The 26,454-nt window shown below is 39.0% G+C and overlaps 3 protein-coding genes across 14 annotated transcripts; 2 read left to right on the top strand and 1 right to left on the bottom strand.

Moving 5' to 3' along the window:
• Nucleotides 1–398: 398 nt before the first annotated feature.
• On the top strand, nucleotides 399–9,353 carry LOC137953229 (ornithine aminotransferase, mitochondrial). Of its 2 annotated transcripts, XM_068800514.1 has the most exons (11): nucleotides 399–740; nucleotides 2,720–2,828; nucleotides 2,928–3,158; nucleotides 3,227–3,386; nucleotides 3,703–3,758; nucleotides 4,080–4,232; nucleotides 4,412–4,509; nucleotides 6,468–6,548; nucleotides 7,460–7,693; nucleotides 7,863–8,026; nucleotides 9,022–9,353. In XM_068800514.1, the coding sequence occupies exons 1-10, from the start codon at nucleotides 610–612 to the stop codon at nucleotides 8,023–8,025; spliced, it is 1,416 nt and encodes a 471-aa protein (XP_068656615.1). In that variant the 5' UTR covers nucleotides 399–609; the 3' UTR covers nucleotide 8,026; nucleotides 9,022–9,353. The 2 variants fall into 2 exon arrangements, with proteins under 2 accessions (XP_068656615.1, XP_068656614.1); XM_068800513.1 differs by lacking the exon at nucleotides 9,022–9,353 and having other exon boundaries at nucleotides 400–740; nucleotides 7,863–8,339.
• A 2,229-nt stretch (nucleotides 9,354–11,582) lies between these two features.
• LOC137953429 (F-box protein At5g46170-like) lies at nucleotides 11,583–15,191 on the top strand. Of its 2 annotated transcripts, XR_011112380.1 has the most exons (3): nucleotides 11,583–13,208; nucleotides 14,236–14,521; nucleotides 14,666–15,191. XR_011112380.1 is itself a non-coding variant. In XM_068800839.1 (2 exons), the coding sequence occupies exon 1, from the start codon at nucleotides 12,014–12,016 to the stop codon at nucleotides 13,181–13,183; it is 1,170 nt and encodes a 389-aa protein (XP_068656940.1). In that variant the 5' UTR covers nucleotides 11,583–12,013; the 3' UTR covers nucleotides 13,184–13,208; nucleotides 14,236–14,545. The 2 variants fall into 2 exon arrangements, 1 of the variants encoding a protein (XP_068656940.1); XM_068800839.1 differs by lacking the exon at nucleotides 14,666–15,191 and having other exon boundaries at nucleotides 14,236–14,545.
• Nucleotides 15,192–15,840: 649 nt separating this feature from the next.
• Nucleotides 15,841–25,415, bottom strand: LOC137952521 (transcription factor TCP24-like). Of its 10 annotated transcripts, none has more exons than XR_011112306.1 (7): nucleotides 25,051–25,415; nucleotides 24,800–24,902; nucleotides 24,575–24,716; nucleotides 24,372–24,452; nucleotides 22,555–24,198; nucleotides 16,601–16,686; nucleotides 15,841–16,121 (listed from the first exon to the last, which is right to left on the bottom strand). XR_011112306.1 is itself a non-coding variant. In XM_068799597.1 (6 exons), exon 5 carries the CDS (start codon nucleotides 23,919–23,921, stop codon nucleotides 22,599–22,601), a length of 1,323 nt encoding a protein of 440 aa, XP_068655698.1. In that variant the 5' UTR covers nucleotides 23,922–24,198; nucleotides 24,372–24,452; nucleotides 24,575–24,716; nucleotides 24,800–24,902; nucleotides 25,051–25,415; the 3' UTR covers nucleotides 18,703–18,943; nucleotides 22,555–22,598. The 10 variants fall into 10 exon arrangements, 1 of the variants encoding a protein (XP_068655698.1); XR_011112304.1 differs by having other exon boundaries at nucleotides 15,843–16,125; nucleotides 16,601–16,690; XR_011112298.1 differs by having other exon boundaries at nucleotides 15,846–16,125.
• Between the last annotated feature and the right edge of the window lie 1,039 nt (nucleotides 25,416–26,454).

Here is a 26,454-nt window from a genome sequence, read left to right as displayed (position 1 = left end):
GGTCTCTGACGTGTGTTTCTAAGTGTTTTCTAACCTCGAAATGTCATTAATTGTTCTGGGATCAGCTCCTACCCAAAGGAAGGGATTCCAGTAGCCGGTGAGCTACGAAATGTAGAAAACCCAGCAGGGAAAATTGATTCATGTACTTCGTTTCACCGACTGGTATGACTTTCACACGTCTGAAACGTCTTGTAGGCTTTCCAGTCATGGTGCATGGGGTGAGTCACTTTTTGTGCTGGTTTTCGTGCCCCTTACGCACTCCCAAACATCCCTTTTTGTCGGAACTCGTGAACACCCACCCCTCTACCCTACGATTTTTCCTAGCCCTCAAGAGACGGACAAAGTTGTTCACGGCTGAGGAGAGAAGAGCCAGGGCCAAGGGGCAGTTTCGGAATCTCAGAAGTATCTGAATGATCCTAAAATGCATTTTTAAATGCTAAATGGGTAAGACAGTAGAAAAAAGAAAGCTGCGAGTTGCGACTGAGTGATCCGAATCAGCTCTGCAAATTCAGAGCAGAAAAAACGATTAAACAGAATTCAGCGAGTGAGTTTGGTGTATGATTACTTTGTTCGAAGCAGGCAACAGAGTTTTGGAAAAACGTTTGGAGGATGGCAACCTGGAGAAATTTGCCGTGTCTGTTCAATAGGATTTGTAAAAGGAAGTTTAGCGCTCTTCCTCATGGGAGCCCTTCCAGTTCTCTAGAGCTGATTGGCTTGGAATATGAGTACAGTGCTCACAAGTACGTTTTCTTCTTCTTCTTCTTCGTTTTTTTTTTTTTTTCCTTCTCTCGCGTCGTTACTTATAGTATATTAATGTTCATTCATGTGTTGTATGATTGATATGTTTTCTCGGTCGGAATTTTCTAATTTATCGGGATGAGCATTCTTGGATGTGTATGCGATTACAGTGTTATGTCCTGTAGGCTCATGAAAGTGCTGCTAGAGCGAGCTATGCGATATTCTATTTTCTCTTATAATAATTTGCTTGGATGCTTGCATCGTAAAACTTGTCTCTGCCTTTTCACCGTATCAGTTTACGACTATTGTGCATCTGTTTCAATAGGTTAGAAGTTTGTCTAGATGCGATAAGCTTCTTTTGGTGTACGAGAAAATCAGTGATCGATTTGTATGAATTGCTCGTTATGGTTAACATATACTGTTTTCATAACAAATATAGCGCATCATTACCATTCATTTGACAAAGAGCTTCCATCGGGTCTTCATTTGTTAAAGGAGTTTGCATGCGAATGATTAATGGATATTTGGTCTTCGCATGATGCTATCTCCGTTTCCCAGAAGAACAGATTACTTAAACTGTTGCATTTGTTCTCTACTCTTAGATAGTTGTTTAAAGTTTTCCTGCTTGCTTTTCGCATTACTTGAATGGAAGTTCTATCACCTGATAATCTCAGGTTGAAGACGAGCGGTCAGAAACATGTTAATCTTGTATCTGGTTTCAGATCAGTTCCAGAGGCTGCCACACAATGTAGTATATTACCTAATTAGGATGCTTTCATTTTTTTCATTTTCTTTTTTTCATTTTACTCTTTTATGAATGATGAAGATGCTTGAAGTTCTCGTTTTCTGTTACATCCATATGTATAGCGTTTCATCAAAATCATACACAAGGGAGTTATAGTGCCCTTAGTGTGTGAGGCTAACTGACAAGGAAAAAAGAAGCTGTTTGAGATGGTTATTATATCGGTGACTGAGAAGTGTTCCACCAATTTTGTTTGGTTGACTAACAACAGGTAGAGGAAGTCTGATAGTAATTTGGGTAGAAGAGGAGAAAAGGTTTTGTAGACTGAAAAGGGTTCAGGAAGATTATTCCAACACTTGATGATGGGATCCCTGTATTAACCTCTATGCCATCTACAAAGTGTTTACTGGCTATCTAGAATCTGGTATTTGAAAGACTTCAAGCATTGTCAGATCGTGTTGGTTGCACTATTAAACCTATATGCTAGCTATTGAGGGTTCATTTGTCTGTGATTTTAATTTTTCATTGGTGGAAAAAGATGAAACTTCCTATGGTACACTTGAAATGGTTATCAAAATCTGGCTAACACTCAAACCATTTGAACTTGTACATGTAAACTAAGATCTAATAACAAGGAGCATATCCTTATAGTTAAACAAGATCTGAATATTGAACATCATGGGACCTATTACTGATTTTTTTTGTGACTAAGCTGTTCTGATCAGTATGCTGGGAATGGCTAACTGTCTCTTGTCATTGCAACAGAGTGCCTGTAGGCCTGGGACCATTTTCACTTCACAGGGGCAAGACCTGGAGAGCCGTGCTAATAACTACTATACTGGTTTTTCTTTGATGTGAATATATGACATTCCACTTGGTCCCTCTAGGATACAGAATTATTATTATTATTCTTATGATTATTATTATTATTATTTTAAAGTAGGGTACAGAATTTTTTAACAACCGTGATGAGAAAATTGATCATTTGGTTAATTATGAAAGCTTATAGACTATGCATCCAAGTGTGACATGGTTTCTCTCCCTCTCTCTCTCTCTCTCTCTCTCTCTAACATGTATATTATTCCCTTCTAATCTCCTTTAACTTCTACCTTGAAAATAACTTGTTTGCTGGAGGTCATTCTTAATCACATGCTACATGGGTTCCCTTCTCATCATGTCACACTCTTAGAACTGCTTCACACTAGGACGTAATGCAGATATGTTGTGTGCTTAATTCAGCTATCATCCCATCCCCATGGTGTTTTCTCAAGCCAAGGGTACTTGCATATGGGATCCTGAAGGCCACAAATATTTGGATTTCCTTTCTGCTTACTCTGCTGTTAACCAGGTTTGTATGGTTCTTTATGAATAACTGTTATTGGCTTTCCATTTTTTATCTCATGTTATGTTCATAGAATTTTTAATTTGTCACTCACATGTACTGCAGGGACATTGCCATCCAAAAGTCATGAAAGCAGTAATTGAACAAGCCGGAAAACTCACTCTCAGTTCTAGGGCTTTCTATAATGATCAATTCCCAATCTTTGCCAAACGCCTGACAAGCATGTTTGGCTATGAAATGATGCTGCCAATGAATACTGGAGCAGAAGGTGTTGAAACAGCTCTTAAATTGGCAAGAAAATGGGGTTATCTAAAGAAAAATATACCCAACAATAAGGTGCTCAATGTTATTTATGAATCCTATTTGAAATTTTTACTATGATTAAACAAACTAGTTTTGCTCAGGCTCTTATTGTCTCTTGCTGTGGTTGCTTCCATGGTCGAACCTTGGCTGTGATTTCTATGAGTTGTGATAATGATGCTACCCGAGGCTTTGGGCCCTTGTTACCTGGTCATCTGAAAGTTGAATTTGGAGATGCAGATGGTCTTGAGAACATCTTTAAAGGTCTGTTAGTTGGGGTTTGCTCTTTGTCATTGGGTTTTTTAATTTGAATCTCAGTAAAGTTATTATATTATGTGGTATGCACATTCTTTTGGAAAAAACCTTTCCTGCTAACACTTGGGAAAAAGCTAGCGTGCATATGCTTGGGAAAAAGCTCTGACCCTCTCAAAATGGTCTGAGTAGATCCCAAAAAATGATACCTCTTGTTTTTGCAGTCCACAGTAAATTGCTCTTTTTCAGGAAATGAGAGTCGCATTCTTCTTATGGAAGTCACTGTGATTCAAGAATTAATCTGGAATTTTTCTTCTGGGTATTTCAGAACACGGAGATCAAATAGCAGGGTTTCTATTTGAACCTATCCAAGGGGAGGCAGGAGTGAGTACTCTATTCCCATCTGTATATGTTGATGATTATGGAGTCATGTTCCTGTGACCCTTTTTTTGTGCAATTCCTTTCTTTCCTTGTCAAATTCAATATTTATAAGCATGTGTTACTGATCCATAACAATTGATCTTCAGTACTTTCCTAAATTGTTTCCTAGTCGACACTGGAGACTGTGTGGTTTATATGTATGTACTGTGGAGATAATTACTCTCTGAGAAGTGTTTACTTCCATCTGATCATTGCAGTATCTAGTTGGCTGTTTCGTGCTATGAATTGCTTTGCTTATTCCTTTTTCTCCCCACATACTTCCAGGTTATAGTTCCACCTGATGGATACCTGACAGCTGTTAGAGAACTTTGCTCTAAATACGATATTCTTATGATAGCAGATGAAATTCAAACTGGCATAGCACGCACAGGAAAAATGTTGGCATGTGACTGGGAAAACGTCCGTCCTGATGTTGTGGTGAGACAGTAGTTTAATTTCACATTTTTATTTTTCTGGAAAGTTTGAACATGTCAAACATCCTAACTTCTTCCTGCCTATGGCCACGTAAAAGTCCTTCATTGTCCGCATTCTGTTCTCTAGTCTGACTTTCTTTTTGTTTCTATTTTTTTGTCTTACATTTTACTTTTGGGTAATAGATACTTGGAAAGGCACTAGGGGCTGGAGTCATACCTGTGAGTGCGGTTCTGGCTGACAAGTATGTCATGCTTTGCATTCAACCAGGAGAACATGGAAGGTTTGAGTTTTTATTATGATTTTTGTGCATAGTAACATGAGCATATTGTCCTTCCAAATGTCAAAAATAGTTCACATACTGAAAACACCTTTATGAATTGAGAGAGCTGCCTATTGAAGATTAACTGACCATAGAAGTTGTGTGTACTTATATCTCAAAATTGACTTCATTTAAAAAAGACATTTCATAGTTCAATTGGAGTTCACTTCTCAATATTTATAATTTGTAAGTAAAATATCATGACTTGTTGTAGTTCATGCTATGTGAATTATGATGAGTATTTGTATTGATCACGTGTACCTGATTTAGACAATGCATTATGATTTTGCAAGGTCATAATCAGATTATGAAAATGTGGTCCTTTTGAGACATCTGATACGCATCAGATTTTTGCTATCAATGTGGAAGACCATCATTTAGGTTTGTTTTCGGATAAAAATGGAGTTATTCTTGTCATTTCAAGTTAGTTGTGTTTAATAGCTATTAAAAGTTTTAAGTTCCTCTCCTAGACAGGGGACATCATATTTTTTAAATGGTAATGTGGTAATTTATTATTACTATCCTAGGTAGTTTTTATTGATAGATGAAAATGTAACTTATAACAGTAAACCGCTAACTGTACGAGTAGCTCACATGGTTGTGGGACATGTGCAGAAAGGTTATTTATATCTGCAAATTGATAAGACAACACATCCTCCTGTACCTGTCATATCTTTCAGTAATGAGGGGCATGCTGGTGAAGTAAAATTGTTATCAGACCAAAGAATTGGGCCTCTATAGATAAATGATGATTTTCTTAACCAGGACATCCCCATGAGAGAGGGAAAAGACACTAAAAGCCCTCTATATTCATATTAATTGTTTTCAAGATATTATGTTTTACCAAAATAATCTCTAAATACATGTTAGTAGAATTATAATGCGACAGTACTTATGTCAAAGATTTCTTATGATGAAAGTAGGTCATTTTACATGGTAAATATAGATGTAGATCAAGATCAACAAACTTTTTATTATCTAATAGATGTTGGCTTATGTACTCTCACTACAGTTTCAGTTTATATGAGGAGGGAATTTTGTCCTGTATCTGTAAAAATAGAGAAACGAAAGAAGATGAAAAGTCATCTATATCTATTCCTTTCCTTTTTTACCCTATGTTTCTGTCCTATTTGCTTTCTTTTTTAAGATGTTTGTTTTATGTCAGTTTTACCAGACAACTTTGGTTGTTCTTTTCACAGGCAAGCTTTACTATAAGAGCTTGCTTGTGGAGGAAACTCCAGTTTCTTTGGTATACGGGGCCAAAAGTACAGTCCCTGATTGAGGAAAAAGGGCCTATTCTCTTTAGATCTGTCAACTACTATCATAACAAGCTTGCCTTCTGATTCATATCTTGGTATGGATCAGAATGAGAAGTTTTGTCTCTGTATCCGTGTGGACAAATGAATTTTTTTTTTTAATCAGATGAACTCTGGGAATTTCAACAAAAAAGCTAATCAGAAGAAGTCTATTCAGTCTTTGCTTTCTCTTTTTCTTAATAAGCTCATTTAAAAAAAAAAACTAAAAGTACTTCAGTGCTTTAGGAAATAAGAACTTCTATATCTAATCCTATCTTCTCATCTTAAAGATTCCTTTGTTAGATGACATTGTTCCTAGAATATGGGAGTTTGAGGAAGGTAATGGCAAATAGTTGTAAGCAAAGGTTGAACTTTATTTTTTTGCAATTTTTTACCATGTTGCATGTGAACATTGTATATATATACCTATAACTAGTTTAAAAATTCCAGTTAAAAACCATCCTGATTTAAGGCCAATTTCATTCTCAATCAATAAAATTCAATTTTTTCACCTGGCTGACATCTTAGTGGACCCAAATGTAGCCAACTGGCGTTCTACTTCTATACGAAGAAGTCATTAGAAATTCGTGGGTCTCAATGTTTTCTGTCTTTGAATATTGTCAGCACCTTTGGAGGAAATCCTTTGGCAAGTGCAGTGGCAATGGCTTCACTTGATGCTGTTGAAGAAGAAGAACTTGCTAAGAGGTATCACCTTTTACAACACTGATTTACTCTATCAGGCTAAGTACAGAACATGATTTCATGTCAGTATTCATGGTGATGTTCGATGATAAATGGAGTTAATATCTTTTTCTCAACAAAACCTGGCCCAGGGAAAAGGCTCTTAACCTACTTGTTATTCATCTACACTCAATCCTTGCCTTGGTAAGTTTAACGCTGGCTGGCCTGGTACAAAAATCTCTATTTGGAACCATGGCCAGAGCCTTGATCTGTGCTCTGACTGTGGTATATGTGATAAATGAGCTTAATATGATGCCATTTCTGGGACGGTTGATATTAGCCTGTGTGATTTTTTTGTCCAATAATAGATTCACTTCACCCCTTGTGCTGTGTATGCAAATGCAACGTGTGCATATGATTAATGGCTATGATCCTTGTGAATACTACTTTCAGGCAGGATTTTTAAAGGATGACCTACATACTCTAAAACCGTTCAAAGATAATTTTTTCTGTGTATTCATATGGATCATCATGTAAATTATCACCATTTAGAGCCTTGTTCCAACTATGTAGGAGTTAGCAATCTGAATCCTTCTCTTCCTTTGTGGTGTAGTTTACTTTCCTTAACACTTCAATTCAAGTACATTTTTACTTTTCTCCATTTCTTTTCTATCAATTGTCATTGATAAAGCCTTTCCTGGGCTGAATCGTTTCTGATTTCGTTTTTCATATCTTTACCACCCATATATGTTGACATTCTCATTTCCTCCACACTCATTTTCCGTAGGTGGTGCTTCTCTACTATCCAAACACACTGTAAAATTTACGATATTTGCACTGCATTTTTTTCCCGTTCTACTAATCCATAGCACCAAAGCTGCAAATCTTTTCTTCATTCATTATAACTAGTGACTTTTTATGCTGCAATTTTGTAGAGCTGCTGATATGGGGCAGGAATTCAGGAACCAACTGAAAGAACTGCAAAAGCAGTTTCCACAAGTAATAAAAGAAGTGCGTGGAAGGGGTCTTCTCAATGCAGTGGAGTTGAACAGCGAAGCCCTTTCTCCTGCCTCTGCTTATGATATCTGCCTAAAGTTAAAGGAGAGAGGAATTCTTGCTAAACCCACCCATGATACAGTAATCAGATTGGCACCTCCGCTCTCTGTAAGGTGAGAAAACATTACTTGCTTAACTAGAAAGCTGATTATGCTAAGTTTAATTAATGCAAACATAACATGTACAAACAACTGCTTGTAGTCCCTTGTTTTGTTTTATTAGGTGCTATTTTGTATATGGCTTCTTTAAGTTGGGTTTATTCATCTGGTGTGTTGGTTTCAGTTTGGAGGAGCTTCATGAAGCATCTAAGGCATTGTCAGATGTGCTGGAGATTGATTTACCAACAATGCGAAAACAGATTAGAAAACTAGAGACAACATCAGCTCCCCAAGTGTGCGACCGATGTGGGCGAAGTGCATATGCTTCTGTGGATACTGATGCTTGAAGTACGTCTTTATTATGTATCTCGTGCATATGAACTAAACTTTATAGCTGAACGAGAAAGTTTTAATAAAATTTTGAGATATATGTTGTCGTTTTCACTGGTACATCATATTACTCCTCAAGAATGACCAGGCATCTGTTATTGCCACTATGGTACAAGGTCTAGGCCTTGCACTTGATGAGCTAATTGTTTGTGGCCTAAACATTTCTAGTAGGGTTCATTCAGGACTTAAAGATGCAGAGACATAGGGTTATGTTATCCATATTGGAGGAACTAAACTGGTTCTCTTCCATGCAATCCATTCAACCTTGTCCATTGTATATTTTTTGCTCATTTCTTGTTCTTTTGCTTATTGAATGTTGTTAGTGGGAACAATTTACACTATCACCATCTATGTCAAACTAATGAAGATGCGTATAACCATTTCCATCTCTTCTTGATCAACATCCATGTAGTCATGCTCGTTCAACATAACTTCATCCTCACTAGAAGACCACTTTAATGACCATCTCTACTGGAACCAGATGACTTGATCTCCTTCAGATACTTCTCGGATGACCTCTCAGGGCTAGAAACCCTGTTTGACCCTATAAACTCGTAACCTATCTTCATCCTGGGAGATGTTCATCAAGGTGGTCTGCCAGTGAAGATGATGAAGTTAGATGAGAATGACTATTTGGATGTTGATCAGGAAGATGGAAATGGTGATGTCAGTGGTCATCAGTTTGACCCGGATGTTGATGGTGTAAATGATTCCCACAAGCAAATATGTTGGATGAATTTGAGTTACTTGGTTCAGCACAAAATTCGTTTCTTATAGGTTTTCTGTGAAGAAGCTAGTTTATTTAATTGTTCCTTATCGAAAAGATTGTTCTTTAGTTTCTTCAAATATTATACAGCTAAAACGGGACAGGTATAGCATCAGTCTTGTTCATTTTATTGGTTTACATTTTTTTCGGTTGAAAATTCTCCTTTTTAATTTATTCAGTGTTTTAGGCAGGTGAATCTGATTGAAGACAACCTGGCTGAGTGAGGTGGAAGATTTGACTCCCAACCTGATTAATAATCATATTTGCTCCAATCAGCCTACCTATTGATCCCCTTCTCTTTAACTGCCCCTTGGTAGCTCCTTTTTAAGTGTTTCATTATATGATGGTATGCATTGTCCCATCTGTTAATAGTTTATACTTCTCAGTTTCGATTATCTGCAAGGTCTAGATCCAGAATATGGAGTACTAATATAAAAGCTTAATGTTTTGTGCTAGAGACTACAGCTTGGAAGGGATATTGTGGGAATTAAATATTATGAAACATAGTTGTACTGTGAACCTTACCCATTTTTTAATAGATATGATCATGTTTATGGAATATGAATGTATAGGGGAATTGATCTAAAATCATAAAAAACAGAAAAGCATTAGGGAACATGGTTGAGACAAAATATTATAGAAACTCTGGTACTAGTGTCAAGACAGCCATATATTACTTTTAAAATATAGTTGGATCTGTAGGGTATTAAATGGAAGAGAAGAAAAAACAATGTGAAAGGCTCATTTCTTTTGTGATTGCAGTATCAAGACGACCCTTTAGTTCCTTGTAATACTATATACATCTATAATATTGGCTAATTATGGTGCTAGTTAAAGACTGGAGAGTAGTTTAATTGAACTTTAAACAAGAACGTCCTTACGTTATGGAGACGTGGACGTTGCAATATGTTGTAAAAGAAAGAGCTTAGATTGTCTGAGATTGTTTGTATTATTTTCAGCCAACATATGATAGGATATATTTGAATATGGTATGAATCTCCTTGAGGTGGGGGGGGGGGGGAGTATTTTAGTGGAAACGAAGACATTAAAGCTCAAAGTGTTTGTTTAGAAAAGAGAGAAAAAGAAATCTTAGTTGTTTGATCAATGAATGGTGGAGCCAGGTCATTGTGTTAATGCTTTTGTATATCGTTATTCTTATTATTACATGATGAATACGTAAAGGAGACAATGGTATGGATATAAGAGTGGTTGCAGGGAAAAGAGGGAGAATCTTCTGTAGGGCCCTGGTCTCACCTAAACATGAGGCTGAAATCCGTAAACATCTCAGGTATCACTTGATCTCTGCCATTAATGAATTCTTCTTTAAGGTATCTATATCTCTCATCCTCCCCCAACGGAAACAAGAAAAAGTGTGAGCTTAGGATCAGAGATAAGTGTACCTTATTTATAAAACCAAGTGGATTTTACAGCAGTCTGCTGATCCCGGAAAGAGTTTCAACTCACTCAGGCTTCAGGTTTCTGGGTCTAGAAGTTTCAACTGAACGCAGGTTTCTGGGTCTAGAAGTTTCAACTGAACGCAGGTTTCTGGGTCTACAAGTTTTAGCTGAACACGGGTTTCTGGGTCTTCAAGTTTTAACTGAACTCAGGTTTCTGGGTTGAACAGATCCCATTCCGAGATGGCTTTGGCTTGAATCTTACGCATTAGTTTAATATACAGGAGAGACAGAAAGATAGATGACGGGAAGGGAAGGGAAGTAAGGCGTGGGTGCATGTGGAGGGTCATGTGGGTTGATTCTGAGTGCGTGAGGGTGTGCACGTCTGTGGCCATTCACATGAGTCATAAATGTTCATGCAAGGCCGTACAGAGTCGCATGTTTTAAAAGAATATTTTGAGTTTTTTTTTTTTTTTTTTTTTTTCCATAAGACCGAAGGGGGTAGTTTACCCTCGCCTCTTTGCCTCTTATCTTTCACATGCCAAAGTGAGAAAAGAGGAAGGGTCCTTCCATAATTGGTTGGAAAGGCCGTGCTCTTTCATAACATGGGCAGCCTCGGTATGGATAATAAAAATTCCGGTTTCTGTTTTATAGTCCAGTTAACTGAAATAAATTAAATCTTCCCATTCTTTTATGTTAGAATGAGATTTGAGGTCGGTCTCTCCCAGCCTGTTCTCCCTCCTTTTGGAGAAGAAGGAAAACAGCAATGCAGGTAGCTTTTAATTTAATCAAAATGCCGTTTCCTTTGTTGGTGGGTTGGTTGCTGAAGCCCTCTAAGGTCCGAATCCGACAAAAGGAGTATCGGACTCCGATTCGGGATTCCGATCCAGACACGGACATGCACATATCTTACGTCGCCTTTATTCGATAGTATATTTGCATTGCAAATAAGCGACCCGGACCAGTCGCAGAACCCGGCCCTTACATTCTACTTCTCGCCTGGTTTAGGGCTATGTGCCTTTCCAATGTGGTGAGATAATGGAGAAGTTGAGTGGTCTTTCCGAAAGAGAGGGAAAAGGAGGATAAGTGCCCTTATCATATCCCTTTACATGTAGAATTGCACCTGATAGAGAGGAGGGAGAGGGTGCGTTGCCCACCAACAAAGGGAGGAATCAGTCGGTAATGAAAGAGGGATAAGAAGGGGTGGCCCGATCAAATTGGTTTTGTAATAGACTAAACCTGGTTCAGTTAGCCGGTTCGGTTCAGATATGGTGATACTGAGATTAAGAGTAAAAGAGAAAAAGGCAACAAAAAAAAAAGAAAAAAGGCTTTGCCTTTTCCGATTCTTCTATGGCCACGCCCTAGATCTGACAAAACACGAAGAAGAAGCTCCAGAAGAGGCAGAAGAGAAAAAAATAAACAACCTCTCTCTCTCTCTCTCTTGACTCCAATGGCTCCTTTTCCATTCTAGGGTTAGGGTTTGAGTGAGGCGAGGTCTCTCCTCTCTCTCCTTCTCTGCAAAGTTTTCTTCCCACTTGCCTTCTTCTCTTCTCGTCATCTCTGTAGTGGGTACATCCATCGGAAGCGCCCGTGTTATTTAATTTCTTCTTCTGCCTTCCAGATAAGGGCTTATCCTATCTCTCTGTCCCTGACTCTCCCATTTCGGTCCGTCTGATTGCATTCTGTTTGGATTGAGGAGATCCGGAAATCGGCATCGATTAGGCTCCGTGTGTTGCTGTGTTATTTTATTTTGTTTTTCAAATCTTATCTCGCGCAGAGGAGAGAATGGCATCGCCTCGGCAAGATCTCTTCCTCAGGACCCACTACCACCTACCGGACCGTTGTGAGCCCTCCACCCCCTCGTCCCCGCCCATCGACCACTTCGATAGATTGCCGGACTCTCTGTTGCTTCTCGTCTTCAACAAGATCGGCGACGTCAAGGCCCTCGGCCGCTGCTGCGTCGTCTCTCGTCGATTTCACGGCCTTGTTCCCCAGGTTGACAACGTTGTCGTCAAGGTTGACTGCGTCATCTCCGACGATGACCCATCCTCCCCCAACTCCTCCTCCGACAAGGGTAAATCCGTCTTCTCTCATCTTGTCCGGTTCGTCCTTGGCGGAATCGTCAAACCCCTTCAAGCCCTTGGCCAATTTCTCGGCCCCAAAAAATACGACGCCCACCCTAGTCCCGCCTCTGCCACCTCCCCAGGGGACCACGCCGACGTTTCTCATCACTCCCCCACCGAGGTTCTCAAAAATTTCAACGAGATCCGGCAGTTGAGGATCGAACTTCCAGGCGGAGAGTTGGGTATTGACGACGGAGTCCTTCTGAAATGGAAAGCGGAATTTGGATCCACTTTGGACAGTTGTGTCATTCTGGGTGCTTCGTCAGTCCTCTCCTCTGGTGCCAAAAATCCACTGATCTTTGAGAACAACTCGAGTCCCGTAGAAGCTCTCTGTAATGGTGGGGAAGACAATGGAAATATACCCGAATCCTTCTACACCAACGGTGGCCTTAAATTAAGAGTGGTTTGGACAATCAGCTCTTTGATTGCCGCCTCTGCTAGGCACTATTTGCTTCAGCAGATTATCTCAGATCATCGGACTCTTGAGAGTTTGGTTTTGACTGATTCAGACGGCCAAGGAGTCTTAAAAATGAACAAAGAGCAATTGGGGGAGTTGAGGGTCAAGCCCCTTTCGGCTTCTGCTTCAGCAAATAGGACGTTGGTGCCTGCGCTCAATATGCGCTTATGGTATGCTCCCCACTTGGAACTACCAGATGGAGTTGTGTTGAAAGGGGCAACGCTGGTGGCAATAAGACCGAGCGAGCAATCACTTGTGAGAAAGGAGGTTTCGGACATGTGTTGGATCTCTAGTGTTTTCGACGAGCCATACGGGACAGCAGTGAAATTGCTTCTCAAAAGGCGCACTTACTGCCTTGAGATGAATTCTTTCTGATGCAACGGAGTCTCTGCCACTTGAGGTAACTGCTCTTTGCTTTCTCTCTGTGTTAACAAGGAATCAAGAAGTCGGTAAACGATTGATCTTTTGCTGTTTGCTCTTCTGTGACCGCGGTCGTTTGTCAACAATTTCTCATTCTTTCACCTTTCAAGTACCAAAATGGTATTAATTCTACTGTTGTTGAGCTACACTGCAATTCGTTCAGGGATAAAAATGGTAGCAACTATGTTGTTGTTGGCCTGCACTGAAATTCGTCTCTGTATCATATTACTGTGAGGTGAATCATGTTATCTATGAGAAAGATGAGGACCCTGAAAATTGGAGACAGTTGCTGTTTCGGTATTCATTTCCTCCGACGCCTCTTTCCTTCTACTCATCTCATCATGTGAATAGATCTAGCTTTGTTTTTTGAAAATGAAAGGATCTAGCATTGCTGAACCTTTCTATATGCAGATGATGATCATAGTGCCGTTGTCTTTGTCTGGGTACAAGAATTATAGTTGGAAGGTTTCCAACTGCAATGTTGTCATACCACTTGCTGAATTTCAGGTGGTACATACCTGACCATGCGAGAGTGTTCTACTCAAAGTGCTAGTATCTATTATTAGATTGCCTCTTGGAGTAAATTGTTACTCCAAGAGAAACTGTATGCTGCTAATGTTAAGCTCCACTTATTATGCTATACTTATTTGATAATACTTGAGTTTCTATTGTTTCTTTTGATGAGTATGTAAAACATGTCCGATGCAGGGGCTGGCATCTTGGTTGTCCTAGATGTCTTGGCCCATGTCAGAATCCAAGAGTCTCAGGTGCTTATGTGAAAATTTTTGTGATGTTCATTTTATATAGGGCACTCTTGCTCTGATGATGATATCATACTCTTCTAGTTCCATCTCAATTGTATATTCTAATTAGCAAATTCAATCCAAGGAGAAAATATGATACAGTGGTATCTGTTTTGGATTTTATTACTCAACTTTGCTATTCTTGTAGTCTTGCATGCTTGAATGAGAGAGATGGGAGAAACTGATTCATGAATTTTGTTTCAGGATGGCAGATGGGATAAATAGGTTCCCTTGTATTGGTAAGGTGGCAACTCACTCCAAACTGCTGATGCGATGACCCTTATTAATCATGGGCTGTTGTAAATCTTCTTCCTCACCCTTTGCTTCATGTGGAGAAGCTTACCAGGCGTTTGTTGTTGTTGTAAGAGTGCACACATCCATGATCCGTCTGTACTAATTACAGATATATCTATTAGTGTCATCTTTATAAAGTAGGATCTGATGACGCCTGTATATGTTATGCGTGGATGTGTTCTGCTGATGTTTATAAGTAAAGCCTCTTTTTTGTTTTCCATCTTTTCCTTGTTGTTCATCGTCGTTTATTTCTTTATTTCATTTTCATTTTGTTCTTTAACCTGCACTTCTTTACTGTTGGGGTCGTGTAATTCCTGATATCTATGATTAGTGAGTTCAGGTAAGCGATGTATGTAGCTCAGTCTAGATTGCTCCAACAGCTGAAGCAGAAAGAATCAACAATGCAGTGCTGTTGCCTTTACATTCATCACGTACCTGCCACTCCGAGCTCTTTCGGTTGCCTAGTCTCAACAAGCCACCTTCTCGAAAAGAAAAACAACCTGGATCTGTGTAGGACAACCAATGCTGAGTCAAATATGGACAAGTCACGTTTTCAAAAAAAAAAAAAAAAAAGGGTCTGTTTTCAACAACCAATGCTACCAGCCGAAGCTCCATGAATGGATGCTCATACAATTCTTGGTTATCAGTGTTTACTACAGTTGCCTCGAGAGTGGCTTTGACAAATTCCCTTCCAACTATTGAATACAGTGTTTGTCATGATTGTTGAGAGCAAATTTTCCACTTTGAACTCTTTTAAGGTCGTGGGGATTGCTTGCTTCGATGAAAGACAGATGGGTGTAAAGTCATTAGCTCTTCAAGGCTGGCTGGACCTTAGAAACACCGAGAAGCCGTGCTAGAAAGTTTAAAAACGTAAGAGTTGTACGTTTTATGCAATCCTGGCCTTTTCTGGCCTTCGTATATATGTGATCGGAAACCTGCGATGTGATTGCAATTGTCGATGTCTTAATGGTGTACTGATCAGGTCGTACCATGAGCTGGGGTCATAATGATCCAACCGGACAATGGGAGTGACCACCAAAAATCATGCTCGAAAATTGGTGGCAGATACGTGCTCTCACATAATGCTTCCTAGGTTGGCAAAGTTAGGTGTTTTTCACGTATTGTGATCACTTTCGTCGACAAGGTTGTTTTAATAAAAAAAAACATATATTTCAAGGATAGCCGAAACCTAACACTTCTTACGATGAATGGTAAGATATCGGCTATCTTGGAAGTATTTTACAAAATTTGATTAGGTTCATAATAACTGGTATTAGAACGGGTCTTTTGAGGATGAAAAAAAAAAATTTAGCTGTAACATTTTTGAGACTGTCTGACTTCGATGTCTCACACTAGGGTGGGTGGAAAATGTAGAGATTTTCTTCCCCGGGTCACAATCCATTACTAGAAATATGGATTTGAAACTCATCCATTATAATATCATACGCCTATTGGGCCGCTTCTGATCCACAAAGCTTTTTCGCTTTGTCATAAATTAGTAGAATAAAGAACAGAAGAAGAAGAAGAAGCCGCCGTCTTACCATCTACAAAGTCGGATGGAGGACTGCAGGCACGAGGATTTTTGGCGTTGCAAATCCTTTTCAATTACATAGCTCGCTACGTATGCATGAATAATTTCATATGCAATGCAAGTCATATCAACATAAACTTCTTTCGTACAACAATCGAATTCAAGAAAAACCAAAAGAACAAGAAATTTCGTTTAAATTAAACGGCAGGTGGGTGAAGGCGTGTACTCACTCTCTGCCGCTCGCCGCTTCATTCACACTTGCTACCTACCTGTGCAAAAGAGATTTTGTTGATAAACAGCATTTCTGCGAAAATAACTTTTCAGGACAAGCTTCAACAGGGGTGGGTCTCACCTAAGAATTTCTTTTATTGGACGAGATGTTTCAAATCTCACCTCAACATATCTGAAATGTTTTGGAAAAAACACAACTGAAGACACCCTACCTCAGAGCTAAAACATACCGTCCTACATGGTCCAACAATATGGACCACCCCTACTTGGGGTGATCTCGAATTTGGCCATCAGTAATAGGTCACTTTGACCAGCCAACCTGCTTCCAAATGAAAGCAATCAAACCGAAGGCAGAGGTCGACTGCCAGGACCAGCTTCCAAAACGTCATGTTGGCCGTGCTGTTGTAGTGGCCTAGATGTTATTGTTCGCGGTCCATCTAAAGTGTCCGGGCGAGTACCAATATCTATAACATGCAAGAAAATAGAGCTATGGATGAAGCGACCGAGCTTTACCTTCCCAGGATTTGCTGATTTGTCCCCGAAGCCCTCAGGGTTTTCCTCCCTGAGGTTATCTTTGCATTCGGGTCCAGGAGAACAACCTGCCTAACAGTAAATGTCACGCATTACAATAAATATCATTTCGTGAATATAATGTTGTAACAGGAATAGAGAAGGAACGGTTCATGTACAGTACACACAAGAATAAGTCCACGTTTCATCTATCAAGAATAGAATGTACACAATCCTACTCAGAAATAAATGCGGAAGATCCATCTACAGAGTGTCGGATTTGAATTAGTTAACCTGTCTACTCAGTCATTAATAAGTGTCGTAATTATCCATATAAAATCCAACATAGGCAACTTGCTCAAGTTTACCTCATCTGTTTACTGATCTAATCCACTGAAAATGAAGACTGCACATCAACTAGGAAGAATTTTTTTACTGCTAAGCACAAAGGTCTTGCGATCTTGAACATTGATTTCACTTAGCTAAACATAAGAAGGTTGCCCACAGTAGTATTAAGATAAAGTAAAGAGGAAGAACCAGCTGCTTGATTCTGTCATCTGGTTTTAATTACACACGCATGTTACATTCTTTTCCTGTCATCTATGGATGCCATCTGTTCATTTCAGCTTCTTCATAAAAACTAACGCTTATATTCATTTTTTTCACTTATATGTTGTGATAATGCCATTTTTTGCTCTATCATTGCTCTATTAAAATAAGTCAGAGGAGTTTTATTACTTATTTATATAACTAGTGTTTCAGATAAATGGAAGAATCAGAATTTAACAAATCACTAATTAAATTCTTCAGATAACCATAAAAACCTAAAATATGAAAAATTATATGAACCAATAAAGCAATGAAACGTAAACATTACTCATCTGTAAATAGACAGCTTATTAAATAAGTGGTCCACTATTTAGAAAAAAAATATAATTAAACATCTAATTCTTAGGCTAGAATTGCAATAGTTTCTTCAATATAAATGAGTAATCAAGTCATAGTACTGAAATGCACTTTACTCATACACTTCATCTGAAAAATGGTAAACAAATCAATAGATAATTTTACACATTAAAAAATTTTCTTCTATACCTAAACCGCTTTCAAACAAGTATAATTGGAAAAATTATGAAACTTTTCATGTTAAGCTATCATAAGTGAACAAAAGAGCTAAAGTGCAACCAAATGCGTTCATGTCTAGAGTGTTCGAATATAAGTTTTGACCACGATCAGCTTTTGCTATCTTTAGACAAAATTGACAATAATAATTGCTCGAGGATCTTCCTTTCTTCTTACCCTTCTACAAACATATGCATTATCCCTAATTTTTTTTTTTATATATGAAAGTAGTGCAAACAAGAATTCATTGATGACTCAAGGAGGAAATTAGGAGGAAAAATACAGAGCTTCCGTAACTGGATCTATCAATTCTTCTGTTTATCCATTTCAACAATGTCAGTGTGTACTGTCCTCTACTTTTTGTCAGTTCCCCACCGAAAATGCCTTAAAATAGGTGAAATATTAAGCTTCTATCAACTAGTGTAGTCTTCTACTGTGTGTCCTTCTAGTATCCAACGTTCCACATTGAAGAGCTAGCTTAACAACAGCCTTGTTGCCTTAACCTTATTGCCATTACATAGCATGATGCTGCTAGTCCAAACCTTAGTCATCTAGCTTTTCTTATATATGTCAAATTCTTGAGGGGGAGTTCGGTCTATTGACTTATTATCTGCACCTGACAAAATCCATGGGTTACAAGGATTTTCACAAGCTAAAGGAGTTGGTAAGAAGGGATTTTTACGTTGTAGAATTCTACTAGACAGATTGTTACAGAGAGACAAGAAGAACCTCTCTATTAGAAAAGAAGTTAGGGTACGGCCTCCCGCTCCCCTTTTATAACTTTTAATTTAGTATTAAGTCATTTTAATTTTTCTACTTGTTAAAAAATCTATATCTAATCACCAAGGAACTTATAAAAAAAATTGATTTTTAAATTCAAAAGAATCCTTAGAACTTATAAAATCTTCATAGAATCCATGAATTTGTATAAATGCATGTGCATTCTTATTCTAAGAGATGTGGCTCATAATATTTTATTATATTTTAGCCACATCCAAACCAATTGATATTTATGAAAAATTAGAGAATGAGTTGGGGTCAGAGGTGAAATATCATTCAAACCAACAAAAAACTGGTCCTAGGGATAACACACTATCTAACCGCTAGGGATGTAAACAGTGTATGCACAAAAAAGAATAGTGTACCATTCTGATTACCATTTTGGTACTCCGTATCTGTACTATTCAATTATTTTTTAAAGCATTCCGGTTCCATTTATTTACCCTGTTAACAACCAGGTAAACGGATAAATAAACAAAAAAGAGTAAAAATTAATAAAAATTAGAAAATTAGAAAAAATACAACATGTTTACAATATATGAAGACAGTAAAAAATTCATGTAACAACAAAAATAACAAGGTCCCTATACATAGGTATATACAAAAATTAAAATACTACTCTCACACAATTAGTAAACATGTGAATGAGTAAGGAATAGGTAATATCCGTTCCATTCCGTTTAACAAACGATAAAATGGTATACGGGTAAAATTACCCCATTACATATTTTCTTCAGTTTTCGTTTCGTTTAATAAATTGACACCCCTACCAACCACTCTTGAAAGAGTGCATAATAATTAATTGATCGAACGCCTATGGCACTATATGCCAGATAATACAAACTATCGTGTCATAAAAAAACCTAAGTTTTTCTATTCTCTCATCTTGTTCATCTCCTCACAATAGCTCTTGTCCCTTTTTGGTTACATTTCTACTCTCAATTGATATTCCACTTTTCATTAATTCACTTCTTGTCCTTCTCTTTCCTTCTTCTTTGCATCTCTTTTTGCCTCTTGCATGTCCCACATTCTACTTTCTACTTCCCCAATAGAGAAGGTCCAATGCTCACTGAGATAACTCTGTTGAGATATCGATCGGGTTGGTCCTTGTATAAGGTCTTGTTGCGCCTCTCACTAAAGCCTCGAGGTTTTAGCGCAACTGGTTTCAACATGGTATCAGAGCAGGTTGGTCACAAATTCGAATCCCGCTCCCCCCGAATTTGTCCCTTGTATGTTGGGACCCGAATGTACACGGGTTGTCCCCATGCGGGGGAGGGTTGAGATATCGACCGAGCTGGTCCTTGTATAAGGTCTTGTTGCGCCTCTCACTGAAGCCTCGAGGTTTTAGCACAACTGGTTTCAACAAACTCAAATAGGCTCCGTGGTGAAAAATAATTTATGGTTTTCAGCCCAAATCTTAGAATTTGTCATATATATTACTCAAATATGCTCCGTGGTGAAAAATAACTTATGGTTTTGAGTCCAAATCTTAGAATTTGTCATATATATTACTCAAATATACTCCTTTTTTGAATTAAGTCATATTTTTTAGTCCAAAATTTAGAATTCCTCAAACATATTTTTTATTAAGTGGTCAGGTAGTTATCAAATTTCTTAGACAATAATATAGAGTACTCCTTAGAATTTCAAAGGTGCTCATGATAGGCATACACGGTGAACTTGTGAGATTGTGACAAGAAGAGAAGAAATGAATGGAGAACTGAAAAAGTGGGAAGAAGCTGATGGAAGGAAAAACTCATAAGAGGGGTAGAGAGAAGAATAGGAAAGATATGCAAAAGAGAAACAAGGAAAAGATAAAAATAATACTTTTCAATGACAAAACCTTGACATGGAATGTCATATGCAGTGTGTAATGCCACCTGTGGTTATTTGAGCTAACATTTCTCCTTTTTAATAGCATGGTGTACTCCTTTTGTATTAGAACCAGTTACAATGCCACAAAACTCCAAGAACAACAACCATTTTAGCATTGTAGACTCCAATCTTCATCTAATAATAATTTATTTTTCCTCTTCAACGTGGGAGAAAGGAAAACAAGGTGCATCCCCATATCTTTTGCCGTAAGTTAGAACTAAATGCATGGTCAGCGAGAGAGAGCTATTATGCGCTCCATTTTTCTCTTCTTTGCCTTGTCCTTTCTCATTTCTCTTTTGTTCTCTCTTATTCCTCACTCCATGAAGTAGTTCCTCATTTCTCTTTTGTTCTCTCTTATTCCTCACTCCATGAAGTAGTTCTTCATTTCTCTTTTGTTCTCTCTTATTCCTCACTCCATGAAGTAGTTCCTAAGCACATTCTAATCTGCATTTCTGTTTTTCATAGAAAAATAGGCAAAAACTTGTAGCTTTGAAAGATGTTGGAATATTTGTTTGTATCGACCGGGCCAGTCCTTGTATAAAGATCCGTGGGGTTACTTTCCTAAAAGGTTCGAGCCTTTTAGCGCATTGGTTTCAAAAATATATATGTTAGATGTGATTTCTTTCCAAATCCGCCAGCCACAGTGAGGAGTTCATTATCTAAAATTAAAAACACAACAACATCACTAGCCATACCCGATGTGGGACTTCTACTACATTAACAAGCTTAATTAAAAAATACTCAAATATTTGTATGTTGACAATCCAATCCAAATGACACCAATCTCCAACCAGATCAAATAACTCTTTACTAGTTACGCTCCTTGTGCAGTTGATTATCATATAAGCAAAAGGATAACTTCATCACGAACCATCCAGTCACATATGTTGTCTTCAAAAGAATACCACTCCTATTTGCATGCTAAAGATAGTCCAGTCCACACCTCTTTTTTTTAGCAGAGAAAAGTCAAACTTCTATGATGAAAATGACTAGAACCTTCAGAGACACTAATCCTAACCAAACGGTGAAACTTCTGTTATGAAAATGATTAAAACCTTCAGAGACACTAATCCTAGCAAATGGTGAAACTTCTGTTACGAAAAATGACTAGAACCTTCAGAGACACTAATCCTAGTCAAATGGTGAAACTTCTGTTACGAAAATGACTAGAATCTTCAGAGACACTAATCCTAGTCAAATGCTCACCATTTTGTAGAAGTGTTGTTACATTGAGCCTGCCTCCATCAGTTAAGTTTTCCTCTTATTGTTGTAACTTCTCAAGAAAAATAATTCAAACCAATTAAGTTTATGGCAAGGACAACAAAGTGACTATTTCCAAAAGCTATGAGATATATCTTGAAGCCTAATTGGACGTAACTAAATATCATTTCCTCATCTGGTGCGTCATGTTGCATATGGTCTCTCAGTTAAAGCTCCAGTACCACTACACATGTTTAAAATGCCATATAATTTCCTCCGAGACTTTCTGTAACTTGTGTCCGATGATCCTTTCACTTGCTGATTCAAGCATCCATTCAGTAACGTACCGGCCATTTACTTAGTCTCTTTGAACCTCTCCCTACCTTCGCTCCCGAAGGACACTGTCCGAATTCATGTTCCCTTATTACTTAGTTCCATTGTAAGATGCTTTCTAGTTAATAACGTCCCAATCCTTTCCACTTCCGTCCACTGTGCATTGGAAAACATAGTCCACTCCACTTTCCGTCATTTTTAATGGCTTTACTTTGTATTCCATGTATGAAGATTTCCTCGTTTGAAGTATTAAAGTCAACTCGCAGACAACGGCAGTTTGACGCATGGCTCTAAATTTCACAATTCTCGAAAAAGCAGCAAACAAAGAAACAAAGGTGACACCTGTCCAGAGACAGACTTGGCAGCAATAAGAGTAGGAATCAGTTAGGAAGGTAAGACAATCCGGTAGAAGATGCTTTAACAGGCTACACCGACAACTACTGGTCCGATAGATGCCGGCGGCGCGAAAGTAGCTGCCGCGTGGTGACAGGTGCACGAAACGTTTTCCTAAATTGCATTTTTAACCAGCCCAAAGCATGCATGTGAAGTATAGAAGAGGATGACAGACAGCAATAGAACCAGCAAAATTATGTCAATTTAATCAAGTAGAAAACGGGATAACAAATTAAGTATAGTTAGGTCCTTACCGGTGAACGAAGGCGAGCGGAGGTTATGCTGCTCTTTAGTGGTTTCAGCTTTCCCCTTTCCCCTTGAGATCTGACTGCCTACAACCATCACCATAGTAGAGGTGAAGGCGACCATCAAACCCGGCAGGGAACTGATTCTCCGGTCCAGGAGGTCCAATGAAGAATGGAACCGGTCCATCAACCGGAGAAGAAAACCTCTGAATATGAGGCAGCGGAGACTGTGAATTGGACTGAAGGGTCCCCCTATTAAAACCAGCCAGGCTGGAAGAAATTGAAAAGTTGAGATTGTAATCACTAGTTGGAGGTGAGGCAGCAGTAGGGATTAAGTGATCAGGCAAGAATGAAAACTGTTGCAGCTCTGAGTGCTCAGTGGCGGTGGTGGTGATGTTCAGTGGCACCGCGGTAAAAGGATGGCTGCCAAAGTGCATCTGACCAGAAAATCCGGAAGGGTAGTGGGGTTTAGAGACGGATGGTCCCAACATTGTGTGCCCCAGGTAGTCCATAGGCGCTGAAGGGAAATGCCGAAACTGCTTATTTACCAAATTAGAGTTATGGTCGTGCTGGCCAGTGCCAATGGCGGAGCTGCTGCTGTTGTTGGCTCCAGTAAGCAGTTCCGTGAAGGAGCCTTGCGAGTTGGATTGCGGATTGTGGTCGTGAAGGAGATGAGACTCCCTCTCTCTCTCCTTGTCCTTGTCTTTATCCTTTTCCTTCTCCTTGGCAGCTCGTTCTCGCGCCCTTTCCCTTGCCTTGACGCGGATCTCTGATCGGGATAGAGACAACACAGACCCTTTACTCGTCTCCGAAGTACTGCTGCCAGCAGACTTGGTTAAAGAGAAGAGCTGCTGCTGCTGCTGCTGCTGTTGATTTTGTTGCTGGTTCTGGTAGGAGTTGAGTTCGTTTTCTGCCTCCAGTTCAAAGCCGGTCTCAGCCCGCTTGTCATCGCTCGCTTGCTGTGGTGTTGGCGGGAAAGCCCCATTAAGAGAGGGCAGCTCGGCTATGGAGTCGGCAGCTTTTTTTATTAGCCACTCAACTGCTTTGCTCGGTTGGTCATAACCTAAGCGATCTTGAAGGTCGTAGAACTGAATCGCAGTGGACACCGAGAGACGTACTCTCCGATCTCTCAGTCCCTTAGCAGTGATCACCTTGCTGTGGCGATCTTTGCCGCCTGAGGCTCGAGAGACCCTAAAAATCCTTGAAGAATGCCAGGCCAGGAGCTGACCTTTGTCCTCCACCCCTTCGCCCTCTCCGTCTTCGTCGTCTTCATCTTGGTACGAGTCGCCCATCTTTTGCCCTAATTTGGCAGCTTCATTGCTTCTTCCGTTTCTCCACCGCTTGCGAGACTGTGAATGAATTTCCTGGACCTCCATGACGCTTTCATGCCGAAAATTGCGAGAGAAGAAGAGCTCTAGCTTTTGAAGAAGGGAGAGTGAGGATGATTGAGGTTTTCAGTGCGGTGCCATACGCATTCAAGAGGTGGTATAACAGTACTTTCATATGCAGATGATAAAAAGGCTCTTTTGGTGGTCGAGATATCGCCTTCGGAGCCGGAGACTGTCAGCTCTACGTGATAGCTTTTGCAGTATTTCAAAAGCACGCCTGGAGAGGTGAGCTTTGATGCGCAGACGCAGAGAAGGACCTAGAGAGCTGGTCAGGGCAAAGAGAGAAAGACAGAGAAACTGATTAGAAGCAGATACTGAAACGTACCGCTTTGCTTATAGTGATCGAGATCGGACAGTCTAACTAGCCTTAAAAAGGATCAGTTTGCTCTAGCTTTAAAGATGACGAAAGCAACAAAAGGAAAAGCTGGAAAAGCTTACAGGGAGCTTTGAATTTCTGTGGTTTGAGCTTCCTCCGATCCGTGCGGTTCCGCTCTAGATTGAGCTACGGCTTCCTGAGTCCTGACCAAGAAAATAAAGAAACCGCAAATGAGTCGCTGAGACGTCTGTATTTTTCGTTTCCACCGCCAATAAATGAAAACGAACAAAGATTATTAATCTTGAAAAAATTCCTTCAAAAATACATCATTAACTTCCTCAACGCTACTACTCGCACATATACGCCCACGGCCCGTCTGTATTGCCGCAATAAATCTCAGCTGAAATTCACTGATTCCAGACAGCGCCAATCGCTTAACACTAAGAACCAGATTTCGAGCTCCGTTGCTTCAAATGTTCAAAAACCAATATTTTCTCAGCCTTTTCTTCGGTCCGGAAAAAAAGGTAAAAATTCGAGAAGCTCATCTTACCGGAATCTTCTCGTTTACACTACTCATGCAAGCGAGAGGAACCCGCAAAAGCTCGTAGATCTGTTCCACCACTTCTTTCCAAGATCTTCAGCTGCAAAAACCACTTCATAATCGACACAAAAAGGATAAATCGTTTCTTCCATAAAAACTAACACGACGTGACTCCCTCCATACTCCTCTCCCAAGCAACTACCAAAATTCACAGCTAAACAACAACAACAAGCACGACAAATTCGACTAATGCGACTTACTCTTCCAGATGTCAGAAACGCTTCTCAGCTCTTCGACCTCGCCACAACCGAGAACAAACCAAATAGGAAGCCGGGAGCAGATCCTCGACACCTCCAATCTCAAAATTGAAGCCAGGAGAGGAGGTCCGGAGTCCAGACCTTGCAGACCTTAAAAAATGGACGGATTTACGGACAGATGCAGCAGCTTTACTTCCGTCCTCCTCCCTTTCTCGAGATTCTTGCACGAACAGATCGAATGAGCGAGGATTTGTGTGGAGAAATCGAAAAGAAAGCAGCGGTTTTTATCCGAAATCAGGCGGAGAGAGCTCGCCGACCGAAGCCCTAGGCCTTGAGACCCTGAAATCCCATTCGAGCAATCACCGGGCTTATCGGGAAAGGACTGACACTCCGCCGCTTCAATCCCTTTTTTATTGCCCACTCTTAACATTAACCCCTGTTCGTCTCCACTAATCACAATAAGGCCACAGACATACGACCTTCCTGACGTAAGTCACGGCTCGAAAGAACCCCGCTGGAGATATTTTGTATTTTGTCACTTTTCTATTAAGATCGATCCGTTCAACACGCAATCTAGGCCGTCCAAGGAGTGGGACCACAGCCCCACATCTCATCCTTTCTAACTAATTACGAAAAATAATTGGAGCCGTCAGGATCGTACCATTGCTGGTTGGGCGGATAACTATTGTTTTATTAATTATTATATCTGCAGTTTTTATTTATTCTGAATTTAAAACATTTAAATCAAATTGCCTTTTATTTATATCAATTATTTTATTTTAATTTTTATTTACCATTAAATATGATATATTGTCCAATTTCACATATATAAAATATATGTAAAAAAGAGTTTATTCTAAGTTTATGTAATTAATTTTTATTTAAATTATTAATTTATTAATGACCGACTTAAATTTTCTATTTATTCTTTTCCCTCACATGCCTATGTGTGTGTATATGTGTATATATATAATGCTGATACAAAGGAAAATGTAATATGAAATATGAATTGAGGCTCGTATAAGTTGAGAATTTTGGGTTCTTTTCATAATTCCTCCACAATGCCATTACTGTTTCATGTATGCTATCTACCTCATATTTATCCTGAATAATTGATTTAAGAACATCTGAGTCTCTGACAGGTAACAAAAATTTATTATATTCTCTATCTCCGTGTCTTTTACACAAGTTTGTTATCATAGCTTACTTAAATTCTACTAACATTAGTTGCATCCAATTTGTTATATTTTAAAATATATATTTTTAAATTTATTATTAATTATTTAATTGTATTTAAAATAATATTATTATCTTCACGTTATAATAAAAATAAAAATAAGAAAAATCTCAAATAAACATTTACACGAATAAATAGGACAATAAGTATATATTGAATACGAAGAAATC

Source organism: Aristolochia californica, unplaced genomic scaffold, assembly GCF_029961685.1.
Source record: "Aristolochia californica isolate CCGP_79_NKW_82.1479 unplaced genomic scaffold, dmAriCali1.0.hap1 SCAF_16, whole genome shotgun sequence".
NCBI classification, from domain to species: Eukaryota; Viridiplantae; Streptophyta; class Magnoliopsida; order Piperales; family Aristolochiaceae; genus Aristolochia; species Aristolochia californica.
Note: the sequence above shows the minus strand (reverse complement) of the source record. Positions and strands in the feature narration are given on the sequence as shown.